The 16,083-nt window shown below is 33.9% G+C and overlaps 1 protein-coding gene across 2 annotated transcripts; it reads left to right on the top strand.

Moving 5' to 3' along the window:
* The first annotated feature begins 1,141 nt into the window (after positions 1-1,141).
* On the top strand, positions 1,142-10,221 carry LOC128213507 (uncharacterized). 2 transcript variants are annotated; one of them, XM_052919268.1, is made up of 9 exons: positions 1,144-1,358; positions 4,034-4,090; positions 5,444-5,636; positions 5,998-6,099; positions 6,724-6,828; positions 7,191-7,333; positions 8,399-8,552; positions 9,008-9,163; positions 9,438-10,221. In XM_052919268.1, the coding sequence occupies exons 1-9, from the start codon at positions 1,254-1,256 to the stop codon at positions 9,515-9,517; spliced, it is 1,095 nt and encodes a 364-aa protein (XP_052775228.1). In that variant the 5' UTR covers positions 1,144-1,253; the 3' UTR covers positions 9,518-10,221. The 2 variants fall into 2 exon arrangements, with proteins under 2 accessions (XP_052775229.1, XP_052775228.1); XM_052919269.1 differs by lacking the exon at positions 4,034-4,090 and having other exon boundaries at positions 1,142-1,358.
* Positions 10,222-16,083: the final 5,862 nt, after the last annotated feature.

Raw genomic sequence — 16,083 nt, 5'->3', positions numbered from 1 at the left:
AGACTTCAACAAAAAGAAACGTAATAAAATATGTAAAAGAACTAAGTTTATCAGAGATGATTTGATATTTCAGTACTTATAATCAACTAACGTTTCCCCTATAGAACAACCCCATTTATAAAGGCTAAATCTAAAATCCTCCAAAACTGAAATTTTCTATCGCAACTTATAACAAAAGGACGGGCCCAGAAGGGCGCCGACTATATTTGATATTACTTAAGAAAATATTCAAACTTAGGGACTAGTTCATAAATTGCAGAACAATGCTTTCAATGGTTTCCACGTTGCATAATAAAATATAAAGTTTAGTTTGTTTTATAAAACTTTACACTTTAATTGACAATGAAACCTTGAATTATAATAGCCCTGCTTATCGTTTTGATTTTAAATACCAACTCAATCATAACAACTCGACCATCTCCGAGATAGATACAGGCCGAGGTGTTCCGATTGATATAGATGAAGGTTATACGGTACTATTAAAATATCCTTTATGTCTGTAAACCTCCTACGCAGTAATCTCCCTTGGTGACAGCAAAAACGCCGAGTTTTGAAAAATTAACCTTGAGCTTATTTGTTTGTTTTGAAAATGTCATTCGAAAGAATGAACTCCAGATAATTTCCCTTTGATATATAGTATTTTTATCCCAATTCTATATACTCATATGAGTGAAATGTGTTACATAAACTTGTACAAAATATAAAGCAAGGAATTCACAGAACATGCCGGTACAAATAAAATGTGAATTTCATGCTATTGAAATCTATGTATAGGACCATTGACTCTATTTCATCCGAAGAAACGTATGTATATTTTTGTTATTATTCAGTTTTAACCGGAGGATTTGCTTGGGGAAAAAATAACCATAATGTCCTTCGAGCATATGTACACCCAACATAAAACAAAATATTATCATTGAAATAACAACCATTTTTGGTTATCTGCGTGCACGTTTCTCTTCTAATTTCATTGCGCCGACTTGATGCTATGCATCAACTTTTTTCTTGTCTGCCTTAATCTTACACTGTCAGTTGATAAACAGCGAATCTTAACGCTACTATTGCACTGAGAGACAGTCTTTACCCTAATAAGCTCCAAAGTTGGCCGGATTTTCCATCCGGGTTTGAAAAAGAAACTAGCGAGAGAGAAAAAACCAACCCGTGAGATATATAAAGCCTTGATCCACGAAATAGTGTACGTTTACAAGTCAGAAGCGCATGGTTTTATCATTTGTAATTGAATTAAATACAGTATGTTAGACATGGAATATAAAAATCAGAGCGTTCATATAGACAGCTGTGTTGATACTGTTGTTACTGTGAACCAAATGGATGAAACATGCGTGCAAATAATACAGGTATATTTTATTTCTTATAAAATAATCATCACATGTTATGATAAAGGTAAACCTAATCTCTTCTCACTTAAAGTATTTGTTTCACATTATCTATATGCTATATTTCAATAAATCATACCATTTAATAACGGCGAGTATACATAATCAATGTTCCATTGATTAGCCATGCTGCGTCTAAAGCTGTGATTGCATTTATGTCGATAGTTCATATCTTTTGCGCAACAGTTTCTACAATTATGTTTACTCGCCTTATGTTGCCCTCGTTTTAACTTATTTATTACGAACAAATAGGTTAAAGGCACTAAATAAAGGTTGATGCATGTTTCTCATTTCTTACTCGTTTCACTTCACTCGTATGATTTAGCTACAGATTAAAAAGATTAGCGATCTTTTGGCACTTTTTTTCACTGGGAATTTGTGGCTATGTAGCTATTAGAAGGGTAATACTTTTTTATCTGTACCTAAACCATATGATTGTGTTTTATTGTTTTAATCATTAAAACTCAACTGAGTAAAATATGATAATGCATTGAATTAAAATAAATCAACTTTATGCGAATAATGAAATGCACATGGCCAATCTGTTTTGGTCTTGATGACACGAGTACCTAACTGACAAACACGAACTACCAGAAAATAAAGACTTAAAGTTTTGGCATTTCAATAATGCAATCGAATGTTTAAGATAACCCCGAAAAATCGGATATGTCACAGACAAGAACTACAAAATGTTCGTTGTCCCTTGATTATTGCTCTGGGTACCGCTATGTCAATAAAACAATAAGAAATTCATCAGGGCACTGTGTCAATAAAGATTGAAAGGCTTGTAATCGAAAACTTCAAGGCGGCGTCAAACTGACTTTCAATAAAATATCGTGAGGTCATTGATCACATAGGTTTTGCCCGTTATTTAACAAGGCTACTTTCAAAGGCCTAGTTTTTGGAATGTTTGGCATAAAACTTGAACTGCACAGCAGGATACCCAGATCAGAGATCTGACAGACAGCACAAGGCACATACATCAATACACATAAGTTGTATACTATACACAGTTTGTTTGTTGTTTTTCGCTGTTGTTTTTTGTGTTTGTTTGTTGTTGTTTTATTTTTGTTTTTTGTTGTTGTTTTTTTTTTTTGTTGTTGTTTTTTTGGGGGGGGGGGGGGCGGGGGTCACTTATAGAAGGCTTAAACTAGGCCTTTAAGCAAGTTTGACGACTAAGATATCTTATCAAATCAGGGCCCAATATGAGTAGTTTTGAAGTAACTTAATATTTTATAAAATAATATATTGTTCGTGGTTCGCCCTATATTTTGCACTGGCATGCCATTGGAATTGAACAGTTTTCCTCAATAATTGGTTATTGTTAATGTCATGTCCCAGTATCTTCTTGAATTGATATCCCGTTTAAGGCTTTGTCTTTTTTGCCCTTTCGTCCTATCACAATTTATGCCGGATTAGATATGCCTGTTTGTTTTGCCTGCTTGTTTCACCGCTTTTACTATTAAATTAAGAAAATACTGCAAAGAAATATATCCCAGTGGATGTTTGTCCTTAATTCTGATAAAACAATCTTACATTAAACTTCATTATTAAAGTGACACTCTTATTTAAAATCAATATAAAATACACATGTATAAGAAACATCAATTTTGATTTATAACCCTTTAACCACTCACCAAATAATGCATTGATAGAAAAAATTAATTACTCATGACAAGATTGTAACCGTGTACTCAATAGCAAAAATCGCAAAATATTAAATGATTGGTGAATGCTAAAATATTTACTGTAGTTTACTTAAGTCTCATAAGGTAGAAATACCGTTTTTTATGATCATTCCTTTCGAATTCAACTCGGTATCCTTCATAAGAACCATTGTTTTCGACATTTATTCATCCTTTTTTGGAATATTAAAACAATATTATTAACTTTGGTAAATCTTACTTGGGGTAAGAGTGCATCTTTAAAGGCCTAGATTAAGGAATGTTTGGCATGATAATCTCCTGCTGTGCATCTCCTATTTCATACACTGGTGTCACGGTAGGGGCCACCTATATGATATCATAAAGGTTATGATACGCTGGGGTGCCGAGGATGGGTAGGGGCCATTTCCTATGTATTTGTTCATTGGCTCAGGGACATTCAGGGGTGATACTTTTCGAGTAAATTATCTCATTGTCTCACTAATACATATAAACAATATGCATAGCAAATGTATTTATTAATTAAACCGATTGGAAATAAATAATAAACAAATAAGAGTGATATAACATATATATTTAAATCCATTTTAAATGCATTGTCATTATTGTTCTATCCAAATTGTGAAGCATCCTGCTTAAATCATAGTAATGGGCTATCATATAATATAAAACTCTTATTCTTATTCAAAAACATTGTTTAAATAATTTTATTATCATTTGAAAACAACAACAAAAACAACTATAAGACAAGATGTATTTTTCATTTCTAGAATAAAACCTCTATAACTGCACAGCTTGACACTCAGATCGGAGATCTGATAAGCAGCACAATAAATTAAGATCAATACACAGAAGTTGTTGATTATCCCCGGATTTGTTGGGTAGGGGGTCACTTGTAAAATGCTTAAACTAGGCCTTTAATATCTAGACATTCGGTATGCTGTACATCAACAACTGATTATTCTTCTTCAGACAGGTTCCCCGTCTATTTCTGAGAATGAAGTCCCTCCAAGGTCGCGGATTTCACGAGTGAGTTATACTATCTCTATAAAAATGTTTATCAAAACAATATGTAAGAACATTTTGCCGAGTACATTTTTTGAAGAGCCGATTATAAGAGTAAGAAATATCTAAACCGTCTAGCCTTGAATATACAAAGCAGACCGAAAAGATGTCTGATGCAATTAAATAATCAGATTAAATGTGTGTTTTTTCTGTCTCTATTTAGAAAAAGTACGCTGTCTGTCTGTTGAACATTTCTATACTGCTAGTATGTATTTTTTAAATAAATCTTGTTAAAAGGAATCCAGTTTAATCCCGTTCGATATGAATTGTTACTCAAATAATATCAATACATGCGGATACTCTTAGTGACTTTATACATAAACATAGTCTATGATCAAGAATCACATATCAAGAGTATATACAAAATGCCATATTTAAATACGGTTATTTTGTTGTGCAAGTTCTAGATTTTACATAGAAACTGACAAAGAATTAAATTTTGTTTTAGCTTATTTTAAAAAAAACAACACTTTGGTACAATGCAAACAGATATAAAAAAACACAAATAGAAACCGGAATTACAGGTACACGAGAGTGGTTAAGTATCATATTACCATTACCTCAACACGGCAAGAATGTTTAGGGCAAACAGTACTGTCTGTAATACATTCAGAATAAAAATAAAAACCTCATTGTAAACATAAAAATATTTCAATCTACCTGTTTCTGAAAGAAGGGAAAATATGATGTTCAACGTAAACATAATATGCCAATCTAACTTGTTTAGAGACAAAAAGAAAGTCAGGTGTACTTAACTGTTAGCCTAGTTCACTCATGCATGCTATTTAACGATTTTCTACGTAGCCTTGATATAATAATTATAAAAAGAAGTAGCTGCAGTTAGCTCAAATAGGACAAACGGTGTTTTATGAACCATATTCAGAACTTGCATTTAAGATAAATATTGTGCAGACGACAAGCAATTGATCAGAAGCCTTTTAAATAAATACAAGGAGTGCTGTATGATTAATGAGGCTAGCAACTTGAATATTCGTTTCAGTTTGTGATAAACCAAAAGGCCCATTCAATGCGTGTTCCTTATGCAAGATTTTCTTTATGAATCTAACAAACCTTAATATAGCTCCTATAATGGCAAATTGAAAACAATTTGCTTTTATTTCCGTGGTACACTCAAAGTCATTAAACCATTTACTAGTGGGCTCTAAAAGACCAATACAGCTTAGTAAGTCATTTGAGTAACAAACAATACTTGTATTTATTTATATTATAGAAAATTCAAGCTCCGATAAAAATAACTATTTAAATGTAGCTATTATAATAGGGCCAGTTGCAAATAAATCCTACCTTTCTTTGCAGCTTTCTGGATGCTGTATTATTGGTGTGGTATTTTTAATGGTTGCTGTTGGTGCTTTTGCCTTCGTTGTACACAAAAATGGACAACACAAGAGCCGAGATGATTCACAAAGCATTCAGCAACCGCTTGAGCAACACCAATATTTGGTGCCGAACATCTTGAAAAACACCGAGGCACCTGCAAACAGTCCAATAAGTAAGTGTTTTGCATCCTAAGCAATTCAGGAATTATGTTGCAAGACGAAACAATTCAACCTTTTACGTAATTATTGTTAAAATGTAAATGAGCACGTTTGGCATAAGTATTATAAAACGATTAATCGCTTTGCTATATTAATATTGTATTGTTACGTCAAATACATGTAGACTAGTAGAAGTATGTACAAATCATGAACTATCATGGTGAATGGCATTTCTAATATCATACGGAAATAGTTTGGTCATTTAACTTTCTTTTTTGTAGATGCCAGATTACACCTGTAATTCTTCAGGCTTATGTGTATATATATGTAAATGTAACATGTGCCTTATCTTGCTAACATTTATTAATTGTTAAGTATACGTGGTGGACCATGACGCCAGCGGTTGTCCCGAACAGTTTTGTCAGCGATGTTCCGCTAGCGTTCCTGATCAGGAGACAACGGATGAGAACATTAGAGGTAATTATATTTTTATAGCATTAAATACAATAGTGAGTAATTAAAAATAGTAAAACATATTTATAATAATGCACTAGTCAATTAAAACCACGGCCCCCAGGTCCGGGGGTATACCGGGGATAGCCGGGGAAATGGGTCGTGTTCTTACCTTTCAGGTGGCCCTGCAGTGCCGAGTGAATGCGGTGGTTTTATCTTCGCGCAAAGTATAGCGGGGAATGGGTCTTACCTAGGGTCCCTTGGGTGCGGGCGCATTTAGCGGGGATATTACCATCAGTTCGTCCCCGCAGGGCGGGAATTTTACCCGGGGTTGGCTGAACCGAAAGTCAAAGTCCCCGCTATTCCCCGGACCTTGGGGCGGGGCGTGGTTACAATTGACTGGTGCATAATTACTACATAAATTGCCCTTTTCCTAGAACAACGAGATTTTCAAACAAGTTCTGCTTTAATAATAAAGAACGTAGGTCAAATTCTAATTTGCCGATTGACTTTTAAGAATAAACAGATATAAAGACTGAATCATACACATCAAGAGAAAAACCTGCATCAGCCACTGAAAAGGAGAGAACTTGTTTAAGCTTACTTGGTTTATAGCTTTTAAGTGAATCTAACGTATTGTTCTTACAGGTAGGGCCTGCAAAAACATTTGTTTGGAATTCCTTCGATATGATTATTTGATTGAGAAAATCGGACACCGAGTTCCATGTGGCGGCCACACTGTCATAGTGGAATGTAAGTTTATGTGATAAAAAGCTCGTATCGTTGAATGCATGTATATGAGTACATATTGGTAAATCTTAAAAACAATAATAGTTGACACGTATTCTTTCCAAAGGCCACATAACTATACATGCTTATTTCTATTCACTGGAAACTGTTATAGACACTAATACTACTAAATAATAATAATTTATATATTTCAATTACGTAAAAAGAATATTTGATATGTCTGAATAGCCGCAAAGTTCCTACGCATTATAGTTAAAGCGACATTTTTTCCTCTACCATGTTCTTTACGACTTTTATATCTTTAAAAACTGTGTGTATCAGCCCTATAAACTTCATAGACGATAGTTTTACCTTTCCTTTTCCAGGCTGCCTGTTAAAATCGTCGCAAAACGCAAGCTACTGTAAAAACGGTGGTAGACTCGAGTGCTTCCGAGTTCGAGAGGAACCAAGATGCGTATGTCCACCCGGCTGGACAGGCGACACTTGTGCCACGCCAAGAAAGACACAGGTAAAGATATTATTGAAAGTAATGACTGGTATGGTCCATTATTATTGAGGCTAGTTTCGAACAATAAGAGTAGCATAACCCGCTATGTAATGTATATGCGGCTATCTGAAAAGTGTCTGGTTTGATCATAGAGTATCAGGTGGGATTTTATTTCCTCCACTAAGATTCATCCTAAAAACAGCCTCTGATTGTATAATGCGAAAATAAATCTTAATGCATAGATCTAGAGATCTGAAAAACAACTAATTCGTGTATGCTGCCTTATATGTTTTTGCCATTTTGTCTTATGGTCATCTGTTGGGTGCCATTAAAGAATATTAAAACTAGCGAGCGTTCTATTTTCAGTGTATTCAAAAGCGATATTAATCAAAATAATGATGCGAACTATTTACTGAGCGCACTGGCGTGCTTTGGCTTGTAGTTTGATCGGCTGATGTGCCTACTTAGGACGGGCCCTGAGGGGAACCGTCCAAAAATCTCAAGGTTCAGTGGTCAAATTATAACACTTAGCCATTGCTGTCAACCCTTTAACAACGGCATACGTCAGCATATTATTGACATATGAAATTTTGTTGTAAGTTAAATTTGGGGTAAACACCTTGCGACAGTTTGTAGAAAATCATTGGGGGCTTAAAGTGTTGCCGAGTGCTCCACATCATTCTTGCTTTAATGTTTAAGTTGAAGTTAAATCTATGCATATGTCACTACAGTAGCGGATATAAAGGGGCGCTGGTAACGCCACCCGTCTCCCCTTAATTGTTAAAACAAACTTTTCTGTCAATATCGGAGCGAAATAGAAAAGTATACCAAAATGCACAATTTCATACTTTAACTAACTAGAACTCTAATGGCATGATACCCAAGACCGACAATCACCCATTTCAACTATATCTAGTTTGGTTCAGGAGTACGGGGAAGTATGCCCACAGTTGCTACCACAAGTTAACCCCCCCCCCCCCCCCCACACACACACACATACACACCCTCTAACATCTTATCATGGATCCGCCTCTGTCATATTCTATAATAATTCGGTGAAACACACTTCGTTTTTTTAATTTTCAGGTTCAGTGTAGCTGTTACTTCAACGAGTTAATTGGTTATAGAGAACTCATTGGGCAACGGTTTGTGCCGGAGTGTGCGAGTTCCGACAAACCAAGCCGATGGAAAATGTGTCATATGGACAGTGATAAATTTAACTGCATCTGTAATAAAACAGGTACCTTCTCTTCAAAATGCATCTACTCCTACTTAAATACGCAATTTCGACATGAGATTGTGTTTTAACCTTTATGAGCAATTATGTTTTAATATTGCGTCAATATGATATCAAAATCCGGGTATGCAATGTTTAAATATTTTGTATGAAAGTTAAATATATCGGGCAATTCACGTACTTTTGAGTGAGTTGAAAAGCAAATAAAGAATTTTATCCTTGATGTTCCCAAAGCGTTATCAGTTTTTTTTAAGTAAAACACACACAATATCGCAACGATAACTTCTTTCATGGGTATCAAATACCACAATCTCCATTGAAAATAAAATATAGATTACATTTTAAATTAACACACCGTCGTTATATAACAAAGTGCCGTTTTTTTGCACGAGATGGATCAGTTTGGCGATTTGTTAAGCAATGTTAATCAAAAAGATAATTCTATTTAACAAATTCAGATACAAAAACATATGAGGATTCCACCACTGCTAGCTCTGAGCTACCAACTTGTAGTAGTGTTGACAACAGTCACACTCGCCGGCACCGGTCAACAGAATCAACCGGTCAAACACTAGATACCGGTGGTGACGTCATAGCCTCTCTCTATGGCAGTTGTAAGTTACACGATACCCCATTGATTATAGTTTTTCGCATTATCAATATTATTATGTATGTTTGAATTTGTAATGGAAAATAAGATGCATTAAATCTGATATAAGTATGGTAACCGGTCTCTTAGGAATTTGGCTTTTACTGATTTATTGATGGATTTTACTTCAACAATTGTGACTGTAATGTTTAATTTTGTCAAATAAATATATCATTTGATAGGTGTTTGTTATATGCTGCAATCATTTTTACTACATTTCTGTTTGTTTTTACTTTTAGCTGCAACTCACATTTTGTCTGGACATTTAACAACAGTACTTGTGTTTGTTTTGACGGCTTGCATCCGAAACACAGGTTGAGAGCGTTCACTAGAGATATATTGACATTCCAATGACAAGTAAAGTGCAATAAAATATGCTCTGTTCCTGGAGAATGGAAACGTACGGAGGCTGGAAAATGGCTGGGTTTTCCAAATGCCAATAAGTGGGGAATTATAAGCCATGATGTGATCATGCGCCGCCAGTAGACGGTTTTTCAGATGAAACTGTAATATGTCAAACGTACATTAATTACTGATATGCGACCACAAGAATACATACATGTTTCAACTGATACTGAAAGAACACTGAAATATTGGCAAATAAGCAGAGTCGAATCGTTCCTTCTTTACATTTGTACCATACTGTCATACATAATGTATATAATATGTTGCGCTTACAATCAGTAAGCAATATTATATTTTACATTGTTAATGCTTATTGTGTGGAACCATGTTTTTCGCTGATTTCAGCCAATGTATAATTAAGTGCTCAATCGGGGTTTGTAGTTTTTGGACGGTGCCCGCTCAGCGTTCATAGTAGGGGCAATCGGCTGAAAAGTTACAAACCGATTTACCGCCTGTCTCGGTCGAAGAAAGAGTGCGGTTTTTCTATGCTTAAAACACCAGTAATATTCAATAGCTTACAAGAACATTGATAATTATGCAATAAACCTATAATTCTAAAGCACAAAGGATATGTTTAAAATACATTACTTAAGAATGCATGATTTATTTTATCTTGATTTTTTCCTGCGCGAGCTGACCGTTATATTTAATAACATTGGACTTTTTCCTTTTTTTTGACACCAACCAAATTACTTGCTAGATTGAATCCGGACTCCAAGCTTTACTAGAATAAGGGCCAGTTTTATTAAACTTCGTACGAGTGACAGTGACCTTGAATGCGAAAATGTTTCGAGTGATAACTTGACAATGCCTGTACCCATGGCCCTCAAATCTGATTTGGAGTTGTGTCTGGCCTGTAGATGAGTCCCTTTCATTTTAGGGGTCATCGGGTCAAACGTCAAGGTCACAGTGACATTGATTGAAAAAAGCTTGTCTGTGTGATAACATGTCAATGCCTGAACCAATGTCCCTCAAACTTGACATTTAGATTTTTGTAGACCAGCTGATGACTCGTATGGATTTTGAGGTCAAAGGTCATGGTCATAACACACTCTATCCTCACACTTTGAATGGTCATAATCTTAAAACTGCCTCAAAGGCATCCAATGTCAGTGACTAATCAGCTGTCATTTCGGTCCATGCTTATTTCATTCAATTGTTTATATTATCCTGACAACATGGCGCTCAGGAGGGGGCATAATGTTTGACAAACATCTCTTGTTGATACTTGGCTCATTTCTTACATGAAGCTGTAACATTTTGGGCAACTTCTCAATTATTTTGTTTAAGACATTTTTTCATCCAGCTCATCTAAGCCTAAGTTAGTGTTCATGTTAACTTTTGTGACTGCCTGTTTATTGTACTTTTCATAAATTATTTTTAATGACTTTTTCTCAAGAACTATTTGGCTAAGTATGTCTCCTCCTGAAATAGTCTAATTCTTTTAGCTCCAGTTGTCTGTCTGTCCGTCTGTAACAAATTGTGTCTGCTCCATGTCTCTTAAACCTTTTGAAAGATTTGATATAACTTCCCACAAATGTACACCATATTAAGAGGAAGGGTTTGTTATTATAACTGTTCAGCAGTTTCTGAACTTGACTGTATTATATCTTGCATTTACATGTGTACCTCAAGCTGTTAAGTGAACAATATAACATTGACCAATACAAGGAACTAAACCTTCTAGGTCACCATTTTGGAATAAAGTAATACTTAAAGCTCATATTTCCATAAGAATCTGCTCATATACAGTTTAAATAGCTTATACAAATATATCATTTCAACATAACATCAGATCCTCCACTGTTTTATGTTTGCAACATTTTTTTTAAACTTTGATTTATATATCATGACTTTTATGAACAAATACCAAACAGCAACTCACAGATCTATACTCATTTGGGCAGAATTTTGTATCCTGATTGCAGGCAAAGAGAAACACTCTTTGATGGGCACCTGTAAAATAGAAGATACATAATCTTTACTATTATCCATAAAACGTGAAAGTTGTTAGTAAAATAAAAAAAGAAATGGTCTAACATTTTTTTCAAATACAATTATTGATAATATTTCATGTAAAAGTACACATTTACCTTAAGAGATAAAAAAACACTACAGTACAAATTTGTATTGTAAAAGCCATTCCTCAAATTCAAATGAAATGCCTGCCTTGACAGTGATATTTTGTATTAAGATTACATATATTGGTAAAAAATCGGTAGTTTGCAAGAAGCAGTAGCAAGTATTTTCTTATTTCATACTATGTTATAATGGCAATTGCATCTGTTTTTGAAAGACTGGGTCTAATAACACTAAAAATTGTAATAATAATCCTACTCCCCGATTACTGTTTGCATAGTTTTTGCAATAGTTGGTTTAATCATACGCTGAGATATACAGTCATACCCAATGCTTTTCAGTGCTGCAACACTGCATCTCAGATGACTGAGATTTTCTTTCAAAAGATTGCCTGCAATGAAAAACTTAATAAATCATATCAATAACAAACAAAGAGGATACTGTAATTGACAATAGGTCTACCTATTTGTAATGACAAATGTCATTTGTATACTGGTTAGTATATAGAATTCTATATTAAAACATATTTGAGTGTGTAAACTTACATACCTTAAGGAAACAGTTCAAATAATATTCGCTAACTAAACTCTTTCTTAAATTTGTACTTCCGGGGTTTTCAATCGAATAGAACAAAGAATTAACGAACGTTTATTATTCAATTCAATTCAATTCAATTTATTTGCATTATATGGCCTCCGGCCCAAATACACAATATACAACATGGATTAAACATAATGCATGAAGTTATGACATAAACAGACACATAACACCGTCAATTTAAACAATGTTGACGTTTTATATGTAACAGTGCATAACTTATATAACAGAATATCTATCTAAACATTTCTAGGTATTTATCCCTCTCTTTAAGAGAGTAGTAAAGGTACATGGCAACTTTTCGAATTAGATTCACATTGTCATTTGACATCAGAGCATAAAACTTATCAAGAGTTGGATATTGACAATAATACATAGGTAGGTAGCTCGTTCGAATATCAGAATATAAAGGACATGATAGCACGAAGTGATATTCATCTTCCAGTACAAGTTCACAATACATACACAAACGATATTCTCTTGATATGTTATAATGTCTACCTTTCTCTATCATTAAGCAATGTGAAGAACTACGGAATCTTGCCATACAATTTCTAAATTTCTCAACATCTATAGCAGCAATAAATTTTTCAGTTTCAAAACAATATTTATAGTTACAATAATATTGCAATTTAATATTGTCTCTACACCTTGACTGCCAGTTTTGTATGAACTGGTCCTTTAGAGTTTGAACATATTGAATTAAAAATAACCTTTGGTTTGCAACATTTTGCGATTCCCACACATATCCAAACCCATTACTGAATAAGTTACGCTTAACATCAGTAACCCAGTTTTCATACCCTATATTGTCATAATATATAAGCATCTCATAACACAATCTTGTATATCTATCTTTGGGCAAGTTGAGTAACCTTAACCAATATTTAATACATCGTTTTGAAGCATAAATGTGCATAGGATATCTCCCTGTATCTCCAAGTACGGCACCATTACATGCAGTGTTATTGACATTCAAAAATCTTTTGCAAGCATACACCTGCACTGTTTCAATGCACTGTGGGTGTTTTAAGCCCCAAATTTCAGAACCATATAACATAATAGATGCAATTTTCGAATCAAATACTTTAAAAAACGTTTTATATGGCAAGCAAGATAAATGTTGTAGAGAACTAAAAATGTACATAAGTACCTTCTTTGCTTTCACCGACATAGCCTCTGCCATTTTATACATTGATAATCTATTTGAAAAAAACATCCCAACATATGTAAAACCATTGACAATTTCTATCTGTCTGCCATTATATGACCAATTTTCTCTTCTCGCCACCATTCCACCTCGTTTAAAAACAAGTACTTTTGATTTGGTGGTATTTACAATTAGTCTGCTCCTTAAACAAAACTGATATAGAACATTTAATTGTTTTTGTAAGCCAACAACAGTATCTGATATCAAAGCAATATCATCAGCGAACATAAGCAAAAATATTTCAACATTATCCGGAAATAATTGAATCCCTCTGATATTATTTTCACATAACATTGAATATAAGTCATTTATGAACATTGCAAATAGAACGGGGCTTAGGCTGCAGCCCTGACGTAAACCAACCGGACATGTAAATATGTCTGATACACCCTCGTTGGTTCTTATACATGCTTTGACAGATGAATAAATACTTTGTATTGACTTGTATAAGTGACCCCTTACACAATTTCGTTTTAATACTTCATACAAAATTGGCCGATCAACTGAATCAAAAGCTTTTTGAAAGTCTATAAAAGCTACATATACAGGTTTCCCTTTCTTACATAAATATTTATTTACAATGGAGTATAAAAACAAAAGCATTATCAGCTGTAGTATATCCCGGCCTAAATCCTGTTTGGGATTCTGAGAGTTTGTTGTAAGCCTCAACATAAAAGGTAAGTCTCTTAGTTATTATTGATATATAGACTTTACTAAAAACATCCAGTAATGCTATACCCCTGTAATTATCAGGATTACTATAACTACCCTTTTTGTGTAGAGGTATAATGACTGATTTTGCCCAGTTATCTGGAAATTCACCTCTAGAAAACAATCGATTAAAAAGTTTACGTATAAATGGTAACAATACATGTTTGCCATATACTAACTGCTGGGGTATAAGACTACCTCCAGAAGCTTTATTTATATTCAATGCTTTTATGCTGTGTAGTATTTCTTCATCAGTAATCTCCGAGTTAAAAATCAACTGTTCAATATCATCAAAATGTGTGTCTATATCAACAGTGACACATATATTATTACATACATGGTTATTTCCTTCAGTATTCGAAAATAGATTACTGAAATGATCATACCATTTGTCCAATGATATAACATTCTCTGATTTAGGTTTATCTAATACCCGTTTAATTTCACTCCAGAATTTTCGGGAGTTGTTTACAGAGGACTCGACTTTATTTAAGTATTTTCTGTTGAACAACATTCGTTTATGTCTACATACATTTTTATATTTATAATTACTTTGTACATAAGCATTCAAATTTTCATCACACCTGCGTTTTCTAAACCTTTTCAAAAGCTGTCTAGTAGTGCGTTTGGCCTGTGTACATTCTTTATCAAACCACACATTGCATTTGTTTGGTTTACATTTTCTTCTAATCTTTTGGAAGCTTATGCTACTGTTACAAATCACAGTTTCAAATTCCTGAATAACTGAATTTATATTGGTTTCAGGATCTGACAACATAGTATCTAGATTTGTAAAACACCCGTTTAGGATATTTTCAGATATGCAATTTAAGTATTCCACACAACTATCTTGATTAAGGTCATAAAACATATCAGTACGTTTACAATTATTTACGGGTATATCACCTTGATCTATCTTCAAAGTCAAAGATAAGGGAACATGACTACTTTCAGTGCACGAATTGATCTGAAACAATGTAATTATATCAAACAAATCTTTTGTCACAATATAATAATCTATGACACTACATCCGTTTTGATTAATAAAAGTGAAGCCATCACCTCCATCATATCTACCAAAGCGACCATTCACAATATAACATGAGAGCACTTTACAAAACTCTAACAACTCACGCCCAAATTTAGATATGGTGTCACATGATATCCTTTCAATACCAATATCACTGTCAATTATATCACTGAACTCTTTTAACTCCGGAATATTGTCCGGACATACTGTGTAATCAGGAAGACTAGCAGTTCTGGCATTAAAGTCACCACATAAAATAAGAGCAGTGTCTAAAAGGTTATTACTTATTATATGGTCTTCCAGTTGTTGCAACACAGACATGACGGAATCATTATAAACTGGTGAATTTTCTGGTGGTATATATACTGCTATATAAAGTACATCTCGATCTAAAGACAATAACTTTTTATCTATTATTAACATCACTCCAAAACTAAAATTGTCACATACACGTTTAAAATAACTAGCAATATTGTATTTTACCAACACTGTTACACCACCCATAGCTCTACCTCCAGCAGAAGACTTTTTAGCATTACAAGAAAAACATGTATATTCATTGAAATATTTGTTACAATAGTCTGAGTCACAATCCCAAGTTTCTTGTATACCGATTACATCATATGTTTTTTATAATTTCAATTATATTAGTAGAAAACAATTTCGATTTGAAACCTTCAATGTTCCAAGTTAAAAAATGTAGCAATGTGTTCGTCTGTGCAGGGCTTTGGCCATCATCCTATCTGGCATTTCCGTCGACTCGAGCTGGCCTATTATAGTACATTTACCTTTTGGGATGTGATTATTTAACATGTTAACGCCATAACAATTATTATACACAATACAAGCGATA

This window comes from Mya arenaria, chromosome 13 (assembly GCF_026914265.1).
Source record: "Mya arenaria isolate MELC-2E11 chromosome 13, ASM2691426v1".
NCBI lineage: Eukaryota > Metazoa > Mollusca > Bivalvia > Myida > Myidae > Mya > Mya arenaria.
Note: the sequence above shows the minus strand (reverse complement) of the source record. Positions and strands in the feature narration are given on the sequence as shown.